At 37.3% G+C, this 10,752-nt stretch overlaps 1 protein-coding gene across 3 annotated transcripts in view; it reads left to right on the top strand.

The window, feature by feature from the left end:
* Positions 1-2,142: 2,142 nt before the first annotated feature.
* Positions 2,143-10,752, top strand: part of LOC138316188 (engulfment and cell motility protein 1-like) — a 56,745-nt gene continuing 48,135 nt past the window's right edge. The window contains exons 1-5 of one of the 3 annotated variants that reach the window (XM_069257755.1): positions 2,143-2,576; positions 5,160-5,200; positions 8,656-8,731; positions 9,477-9,527; positions 9,867-10,036. In XM_069257755.1, the coding sequence (XP_069113856.1) occupies positions 2,454-2,576; positions 5,160-5,200; positions 8,656-8,731; positions 9,477-9,527; positions 9,867-10,036 (461 nt within the window). In that variant the 5' untranslated portion in view covers positions 2,143-2,453. The remainder of the gene's footprint in view (positions 2,577-5,159; positions 5,201-8,655; positions 8,732-9,476; positions 9,528-9,866; positions 10,037-10,752) is intronic. The other 2 variants (XM_069257752.1, XM_069257754.1) reach the window with 2 other exon arrangements.

The following is a 10,752-nucleotide window of genomic DNA, read 5'->3' as shown; positions in this document are numbered from 1 at the left end:
TTTTGTACATCTGTTTTTCTTGTGTCCTTGCCATTTCAAGACTTTCCCACAGATTTAACTGCCAGACTAGCATGTATACTGTAGTTGATTTGAGTTAGTATCTATGAAGAGGAGAGGCCTTACATTTAACAGGCAGGGGACATAACATTAGAGCAATCATTATAATACCAGGTAAACTGACATTAATTCCAAACTAGGGGAGGTAATCCCAAGTTTTAGAATGAAGCAGAGGAATTTAATTTATTTTAATTTGTTGGTTGACTTTATTGCTGAAGGCCCTATAGTCCTGTAAAGTTTTCCTAATAGGTACACATGTATCTTGCCACGAGCTCACATTTTATGTGCATGCAGTTCGAATAGCTGCAACAGTTTTCAGAAATCTGAGATTGCTTACATCTACAGTAAAATACAATTTGCAGTCAACTAGTCACGTGCACATCTTCTAATAATTGTGACCTCATGTTTTGATTTGATTTTTAGGACATCAGAGGTGGGACTTATATCGACGGTGAATCGTAGTTTACCCACATTGATCTGATCTTGCAAGTTTGCCGCTTCATTTACGTCGTCTCTAGGCGGTCCTGGAGCGTAATCTTGGATATCACCGTTCATCAAAACTGACATTAAAACTGTATAATTCAATGGTTTTGGCTTTTCATTGGATGAGAACTCAGTGATTGAATATATATATAACACTTAAGGATTCGCCTGAAGATGCCTGTGGAGGCAGTAAGGCATAGCAATGAAGTCTAGTGTGTTTTCTTTTTTAAACATATACATGTATATAGTAGTTTGAAGAGCTCCCTTGAATGGGGCAAAAGTGCTCGCGTTACTTCATCAGTGGTAATTGTTTTTATTTCTTATATATAGGTAATATATATATTATCTTTATATATAGAAAATTGGATTTCTGCAATATAGTATTCCATTCTCCACTTAATACGCTTAAATAAATGTCAGAATGAATTTATTATTTGGAGTGCAGCCTATAGTTGAGAGATCTCAAAGTAGCTAACTTAACCCTGTCTATAAAAAAGTACATCCATACAGATCACCCAAAATTGCACTTATCATCAGGACCAACAACAGATTAGCATGAGTAAAGATTTATAAGTGAGAAGGATTTGTCTCTGATCACTACTAAGGCCAAAAAAAAAATATGTCTGTTTAGGGTTACCAGACCGACCCTAATTTTTTACCCCCTGACTCTAATTTTTTTCCCCACTTTTCTACGAAATTTTTTTTGAAAATCACAATTTCGATCTCAGTCTCTGGTTCCGGCCATTATTTTAGAGTGAAAGACATTAAAAAAATCCCACCTACCGGACCTATTTTTTTTGTCAATGTAATTCTAAACAGACATATATATTTTTTTTGGCCTATAAACACCACGTGAGACGCCTAGTTGAACCAGGAATAAAAACCATTTTTCTCAAAAAATGTTGTCCTATCAAATCAAATGAAACACCAAGGTAAATCTTAATAAATTTTGCGATGTCTAATCCTTGCTTTAAGGATGGAAGATTTAGGAGAAATGTCGTAAATTTTCATTAAAAAAATATGACATCTCATGAAATGACGGTCCGCTTCAGAAAGTAAGGCGCTAACCCTCACCCCCCACAAGCTAGCATCAAAGGCTGCACCATGCAGCGGATATCAAAGGAAAATCAGTCGTCTCCCACCATTATGGTCAGTACACAAACACAAATGCACTTGTGACATGTTTGTCCAAAACTCCAAGTGACTTATCCTTCTCATCTGTGTCATTGGGCATGCGTAATTATAACGTACTACTTTCACAATCGTTGTAAATGTGAAAAAAAGTCATCAAATTCTCATTTCAAATGTTTTATTTCACATATGTATTTGATCTAAGGCCCTGCAGGTAGAGCATTACTGCTCCCATTGCATGATCATAAAAGGCGATTATATTATTATAACTTGGGATTTCTCATCTCTACTCAGTCTTTGGTATAGAATTGTTTAATTTATCAATTAATTATTGTATGTTTATCTAATAATCATTTTAACGGTCAGAACCAAAACATATGAAACCCATTTACAAAGCAGTAAATAATTAGAAATTCATATTTCCCGCTAAACTAACATTCCCCCCAATGGAGCCCCACACTTCAAGCGCCAGTTTGACGCAGATGAGGAAGATGAAAACAGGAAGCTGAAAGGGAAAGGGGAAGAGAAAAGCAACAACTGTTGTAAAAGTGATGAAGATGATGGGTTAACAGGCAATGGAGCGATCAAATGGACTTTCCAGAGTAGTATTGAGTACACACTTAAATATTTATATCCATTTAATCTTTGCACAATATCGAAATTAGATAGATAATCTATATAACACTTCTGACAGTTCGGACGAATTCACCTCTCCAAATCAACTTTGAATGTGGGTTAAGTAAGGGTCATTGGATGTCTTAAGATTTTATATTAGAATCACGATGGATACTCCGAAGATTTTGCCCATTAACTCCCGTATTTCTGCCAAGAATCAACAGGAAAACATCAAGAAAGTTGCTGTGACACGAGCGGGAGAACAGGCATTGTTTCTTGAACTTGATCAAGTAGGTACCTTTTCTGGCGGAAGAATCGGAAATAAATGTCTCATTCTCTTTACAATTTCAAACTATTTCTGTGTAGGATAATTCTGTCACCAATAAGAATATGTTTAGCGAATCAGACAAAAGTCGTTGGACTTATCTTTGTCAATGACATAATTACATCATATATTATATGATTATTACAATATGCGTCCTATGGTACACGTTGTGTAATGTATATCATGATATGTACCTGAAGTTTAATATAAAGTAATATAAAAGATGTTGTTTGATTCTTTAAAATAATAAATACATGTATTCATATATTGCAGTTGTAATATTGTACATACAGCAGGACTGAATATGTAAAGTCGTGCATGCAATATGGCAGTTTTGAGAACCGAAAGGATGTGGGTGAAATACAATTTACCTTCGATTAATCCAACCTTCCGGTGGTTGTTACGTGATTTTTGTGATGTCATAATCACAGGAAGGGTACATTACTAAACAAAAGTAAATCATATTTTACCAACATCTTTTGGAATATTGAAACCCTTGTATATTGCGTCGCAAATGGTAAAGCATGCATATCTGAGACTCTCATATTTCATACGGTACTATGAGCAGGCCATAATTGTATACATATTATTATTCCTCACCGGTGAATCACAATCACTGATTGATCGAGAGACGTCTCATTGAGGCATTATTTTTTTTACATAATACATATGAAGGTCTTCTGAAGGGAATTTATACGGCAAGTCCGCAAATTGTGAATTTGACGTGTTGTAAGCGATACGTTAGATATTAAGAATGGTAGTTATGTTTATTTTGGACAAAAATGATATGTAAATGCATATGTATGCGCATAAAATAATCGGAAACCTACAAAAAAGTATAGAAAACTGTACCCGAGTGATTTTCGGAGACAGTGCTCCACTACGACACATAGGGACCAATTCGTACCCGGCTGAAAGGTATATAATAAAGGATAGGTCTAACTTCTGATTTCCAATAACTGTAATGTTAGCCCAATAGTGTTTGGGCATGCAAACAGCTTCAATTCTAGCTAAAGTTAGGCTTGTATTGTGGCATGAGAAAAACTTTATTTTTTCTGTTTAATGAACAATTTATTGCTCTGACAGTAGGAAGACATGATGATTTGTTTACTCACAGCAGATAATATTTACCTCGGGCTACGCCCTTTGGAAATATGTCTGCCTTGGGTAAACAAATCGTTATGTCTTCATATCACCAGGGCAATAAATGCATAATATGGATTAATACTAAATGCATTACACAAGTTGAGTCTGTAACAGGAGATGAGAAAATGTAGAAAGCAAACTGGGATTTAAACCTAGGAGACTAGGACCTTAGAATACTAGCCATGCCAGATGCCCTGCAGATTGAGCTACATGGTCATCAATGAATGGCTACACAATTCTCCTTCCTTTTTCCAAGTCTTTGTCACTTCATTCTGCTGTTAATTATATAAGCATACACAGTACTCCAAATGAATACTTGAAACAGGCCAGGGGTTGGCAAGCTTTCCAATTTTGTAACAAGAGAGGAGAAAATGTAGCTGTCTGACCGTGGTTAAACTCGAGACCTTTGAACATGAGCCAGATTGAGTAACCTGCAGGTTACTAGATGATCAACCCTGTCAAATTCCACTTAAAGTCATTAGGGTAACATAAAGACTATAGAAAAAAAGGGAGGAAAAGTGTAAATGGTTCACGATCTGGCTGATCCGGGTGATTATAGCTACGTACATAATAAGTAACTTAGTTTCGAAGGTTGACAGGTAACGAGCTATTCCGTCTTTGCATATTAAAGAGTTCGCTCCCTTGCAGATAGGTATCGATTGTTACGTCATTATTTCGTGAGCGCAATCCAGGTCGTTTTTCTCCGAAACACTGTAATATGCAAATTCGGAATAGGTAGATGTAAATAGTGTTTGATGAAGGTCAACTAGTTTAGCAGTTTCAACACCTGCTACATTATATTGATCCCTGAGCATTTACAGTGATCGCAATATTCTATCAGAAGCTAGAATGTACCAATATATATAAGGTATGTGTATATGCTTACTCTACTCCCTCATAATCACTTCTTTTCAAATACGTTTGCCCCAGAAGACATTCAAATCCAAGTTCTATTTCTAAGAAACGCTATAGCTGTGACCCCCAGCTGCTGCTTATATTTGGTCTGCTGCTCTTACTGAAGAGTTAACAGGAAATTCTCCTTAGGACAAATAAAGCTGGATTAGCTAATACATGTATGTATGGTTGGTCAACACATATGTATCTATAAATGTGTATTAAATCACATCTACTTCTGGTTCCCAAGTGGGTGCAGTTATCAAGTACTGACAAAATGTCGAATGTCAATGGTTTTTGAATTTTCTCTTGGTACTCTGGCTTTCATCCGCCTCCTTAATCAAGTGCATGTATATACATTTTACCTGATAAAAGTTTCCTGCCATATTTCATTTTACATATTGTACCGGCAACTGTGTACACGTATAAGGCCATTCATCTGTTATTTGAAATAATTTCAGGTTGTTGTTGATCATTGTAAATAATATGTGAACTATTTTTATTTCAGAATAGACCACTTGCTGCTATCATACAAGATATATCAGAGAGGTAAAGTAGAATAAATAGAAAATAGTCTTTATCTGAAGCAGCTATTGTAGTTGACTTTTTATCTGAAGCAGTTATTGTAGTTGACTTTTTAGCCCACCATCAACAGATGGTGGGCTATTCAAATCGCTTTTTGTCCGTGGTCCGTCGTCCGTCCGTCCGTCCTTCCGTCCGTCCGTCCTTCCGTCCGTTAACAATTCTTGTTACCGCTATTTATCAGAAAGTACTGAAGGGATGTTTCTCAAATTTCATATGTAGGTTCCCCTAGGGCCCTAGTTGTGCATATTGTATTTTGGGATCAATCGGTTAACAAAATGGCCGCCAGGCAGCCATCTTGGATTTTGATATTTAAAGTTTGTTACCGCTATTTCTCAGATTGTACTGAAGGGATCTTTCTCAAATTTCACATGTAAGTTCCCCTAGGGGCCTAGTTGTGCATATTGCATTTTGGGACCAATCGGTTAACAAGATGGCCGACAGGCCGCCATCTTGGATTTTGATAGTTTAAAGTTTGTTACCGCTATTTCTCAAAAAGTACCAAAAGAATTCATCTCAAATTTCATGTACAGGTTCCCTTAGGGCCCTAGTTGTGCATAACGCATTTTGGGACCGATCGATGAACAAGATGGCCGACAGGCCGCCATCTTGGATTTTGACAATTGAAGTTTGTTACAGCTATTTCTCAGAAAGTACTGAAGGGATCTGACTCAAATTGCATGTGCAGGTTCCCCTAGGGACCTAGTTGTGCATATTGCATTTTTGGACCGATTGATGAACAAGATGGCCGACAGGCCGCCATCTTGGATTTTGATAGTTTAAAGTTTGTTACCGCTATTTCTCAAAAAGTACCTAAAGAATTCATCTCAAATTTCATGTACAGGTTCCCTTAGGGCCCTAGTTGTGCATATTGCATTTTGGGACCGATCGATGAACAAGATGGCCGACAGGCCGCCATCTTGGATTTTGACAATTGAAGTTTGTTACAGCTATTTCTCAGAAAGTACTGAAGGGATCTGACTCAAATTGCATGTGCAGGTTCCCCTAGGGGCCTAGTTGTGCATATTGCATTTTTGGACCGATTGATGAACAAGATGGCCGACAGGCCGCCATCTTGGATTTTGATAGTTAAAGCTTATTACCACTATTTCTCAGAAAGTACTCCAGGGATCTGTATCAAATTGCATGTGCAGGTTCCCCTAGGGGTCTAGTTGTGCATATTGCATTTTTGGACAGATCAGTGAACAAGATGGCCGACAGGACGCCATCTTGGATTTTGATAGTTGAAGTTTTTTCCGCTATGTCTAAGAATGTACTGAAGGGATCTGTCTCAAATTGTATGTGCAGGTTCTTCTAGGGGTCTAGTTGTGAATATTGCATTGTAGGACCGATCGGTGAACAAGATGGCCGACAGGTAGCCAACAGGACGCCATCTTGGATTTTGATACAATTGAAGTTTTTTTTCCGCTATTTCTCATAATGTACTGAAGGGATCTTTCTCAAATTTCACATGTAAGTTCCCCTAGGGGCCTAGTTGTGCATATTGCATTTTGGGACCAATCGGTTAACAAGATGGCCGACAGGCCGCCATCTTGGATTTTGATAGTTTAAAGTTTGTTACCCCTATTTCTCAAAAAGTACCAAAAGAATTCATCTCAAATTTCATGTACAGGTTCCCTTAGGGCCCTAGTTGTGCATAACGCATTTTGGGACCGATCGATCGATGAACAAGATGGCCGACAGGCCGCCATCTTGGATTTTGACAATTGAAGTTTGTTACAGCTATTTCTCAGAAAGTACTGAAGGGATCTGACTCAAATTGCATGTGCAGGTTCCCCTAGGGACCTAGTTGTGCATATTGCATTTTTGGACCGATTGATGAACAAGATGGCCGACAGGCCGCCATCTTGGATTTTGATAGTTTAAAGTTTGTTACCGCTATTTCTCAAAAAGTACCTAAAGAATTCATCTCAAATTTCATGTACAGGTTCCCTTAGGGCCCTAGTTGTGCATATTGCATTTTGGGACCGATCGATGAACAAGATGGTCGACAGGCCGCCATCTTGGATTTTGACAATTGAAGTTTGTTACAGCTATTTCTCAGAAAGTACTGAAGGGATCTGACTCAAATTGCATGTGCAGGTTCCCCTAGGGGCCTAGTTGTGCATATTGCATTTTTGGACCGATTGATGAACAAGATGGCCGACAGGCCGCCATCTTGGATTTTGATAGTTAAAGCTTATTACCACTATTTCTCAGAAAGTACTCCAGGGATCTGTATCAAATTGCATGTGCAGGTTCCCCTAGGGGTCTAGTTGTGCATATTGCATTTTTGGACAGATCAGTGAACAAGATGGCCGACAGGACGCCATCTTGGATTTTGATAGTTGAAGTTTTTTTCCGCTATGTCTAAGAATGTACTGAAGGGATCTGTCTCAAATTGTATGTGCAGGTTCTTCTAGGGGTCTAGTTGTGAATATTGCATTGTAGGACCGATCGGTGAACAAGATGGCCGACAGGTAGCCAACAGGACGCCATCTTGGATTTTGACAATTGAAGTTTTTTTTCCGCTATTTCTCATAATGTACTGAAGGGATCTTTCTCAAATTTCACATGTAAGTTCCCCTAGGGGCCTAGTTGTGCATATTGCATTTTGGGACCAATCGGTTAACAAGATGGCCGACAGGCTGCCATCTTGGATTTTGATAGTTTAAAGTTTGTTACCGCTATTTCTCAAAAAGTACCGAAAGAATTCATCTCAAATTTCATGTGCAGGTTCCCTTAGGGCCCTAGTTGTGCATATTGCATTTTAGGACCGATCGGTGAACAAGATGGCCGACAGGTAGCCATCTTGGATTTTGATAATTGAAGTTTGTTACTGTTATATATCTCAGAAAATAGTCAAGGGATCTTTCTCAAATTTCATGTGTAGTTATATGTAGTAAAAGCTTGAAAAGCAGAGAAAAGATCCCTCTTTCCTTTGTCAGACAAAGATCATTCTTAGGTGGGTGCCAAGATCCCTCTGGGATCTCTTGTTATCTGAAGCAGTTATTGTAGTTGACTTTTTATCTGAAGCAGTTATTGTAGTTGACTTTTATCTGAAGCAGTTATTGTAGTTGACTTTTTACCTGAAGCAGTTATTGTAGTTGACTTTTTATCTGAAGCAGTTATTGTAGTTGACTTTTTATCTGAAGCAGTTATTGTAGTTGACTTTTTATCTGAAGCAGTTATTGTAGTTGACTTTTTATCTGAAGCAGTTATTGTAGTTGACTTTTTATCTACCAGCTTGCAACTATTCCATAAGTTTTCAGTATTAAGTTAAGATGATAACGAACATTAAAGGATGTGACAGAAAGCCTTATTCAAATTAAAGGAGACTTGGATTCAGTAAAACAAAATGTTACCTCTTATGTTGTTGCCAATGAAATAATTTACCATTTCTCAAATTGAACATTCGACAGATGGAATCTGGCAAACCCTGACGACTATGCCCTGCAGTTTTCAGAGCCTAATAGACAGACGTACATCACAGAAAGGGTAGGGCTATTATTTCTATTTCCAATTCCACAGACCAGAAGGTACACTTACTGAATGGACAACAAATTTATACATCTAACATAAATATATCACAGAAGAGTACTAGGTAAAAGAGAAACAGAAGTAAACATCCAGTTACAAACTAATGTAAGTTTGTCTTTAAACGGGTTTTAGATGGTGCAATGGATAACCAAAACATATCACAGTCCGACGCAGAGTTGATACCAAAAAAACAAGATGGTATTCGGTTTAAGATACTGTACTTTATCACATTAAATCTACTACGCTGGTAATAAAATTGATTGGAACGACTTGAACGTAAATTACGACTAGGGACTAAAAACACAATTGGTTGACTAGGTAAGAACAATTATAAGTACTGTTAAAAAGAAAGACCATGTCTAACAATGGCCGCCTACTTTCCAAGCAAGGAAGATAAAAATGTTTACAGATGTCAGTAAAAGACATAGAGTTGTAATCAATGTGGGTCTTTTAACATAAGACTTTCAAAAATGTCTGTTGGACAACTTCTACACGATGAATTAGATATGTTTTGTAAGGAGTCCAGACAGTATTCTAACTGACTCCTCACAAGAGTAATACACATAGACCTCAAAACTGACATCTGTGTAAAACTTTTACGTTTTGTAAAACCGAGCAAAATTATAATAAACGAAAAGCTTTAGAAACAGTACAGCTGATGTGATATTTACCACTAACGATATTTATTTATGTCTATTTCCAGAATCGATCTGAGATTTCCAATGGCAATGTACTTCAGCTGACCTCCTCTCCAGTATGTACATACATGTATTGTCTGTTTACTATTTCCTTTATCAATTTAAGAAAAGCATTATTTTAACATAAGTTAGGAATTAAAGGTCATTGGTGTTCAATATATTGAGAAATAAATAAAAATAAGATTGTTGAAGGAATTAAAAGGAATTGTTGTGAAAAAATCTCATGTAGGTGATAAATTTTCTTGAGAATTAATAGTTCAAAATGTATAATTGGTACAGTTTGTTTTTTTATTATTTTTTAAAGGTAAAGGATATTACTGTATGTTTTTTATCATCTTTTAAAGATAAAGGAAATTACTGTAATATTTTAAAACTGGATTACAATTGCTATTTAGGCAAAGACAGCCCTAGGTATTTATGGCAAGTTGAAGGATGGAAAACCGGAGGAGAGACTTGAATCGTTGAAGAAATTGGCTAGCCTCTCTTCAGACGGTACATTTGCTATGGAGTTCATTAACAAGGCTGGCCATCAGCTCATCATCAAATTTGTTGTAGATGGCAAACAGTAAGTTTTTTTATTCATCTACAATCTAGGAATATAAGGTACACAGTCAGGGCATTATAGGTAAATATTTGTGTTTTTAGCCCGCCATCATCAGATGGTGGGCGATACAAATCGCTGTCTGTCTGTCCACCAAGTAACAATTCTCGTTGCCGCTATTTCTCAGAAAGTACTGAAGGGATCTTTCTCAAATTTTATGTGTATGTTCCCCTAGGACCCTAGTTGTGCATATTGTATTTTGAGACTGATCGACTAACAAGATGGCCAAGTGACAGCCATCTTGGATTTTGATAGTTAAAGTTTGTTACCACTATTTCTCAGAAAGTACTGAATGGATCTCTCTCAAATTTTACATATAGGTTCCCCATAGGACCCTAGTTGTACATATTTCATTTTGGGACTGATTGGTCAAGAAGATGGCTGCCTGGCAGCCATCTTAGATTTTGATAGTTAGAGTTTTGTACCAACTATGGTCCTAGTTGTGCATATTACATTTTGTAACTGATCGGACAACAAGATGGCTGACTGGCCGTCATCTTGGACTTTGATAGTTACCTCTATTTCTCAAAAATTAATGAAGGGATCTCTCTCAAATTCCATATGTAGGTTCCCCTTGGGGCCTAGTTGTGCATAGTACCTATTGGGACTGATTGGTCAACAAAATGGCCAACCGGCTGCCATCTTGGATTTCATTGAAGTTTGTTACTGCTGTTTCTCAG

The sequence above is a fragment of the Argopecten irradians genome, chromosome 2, assembly GCF_041381155.1.
Source record: "Argopecten irradians isolate NY chromosome 2, Ai_NY, whole genome shotgun sequence".
Taxonomy (NCBI): Eukaryota; Metazoa; Mollusca; class Bivalvia; order Pectinida; family Pectinidae; genus Argopecten; species Argopecten irradians.
The sequence above is the reverse complement of the archived record's forward strand: the minus strand, read 5'-3'. Positions and strand labels throughout refer to the sequence as shown.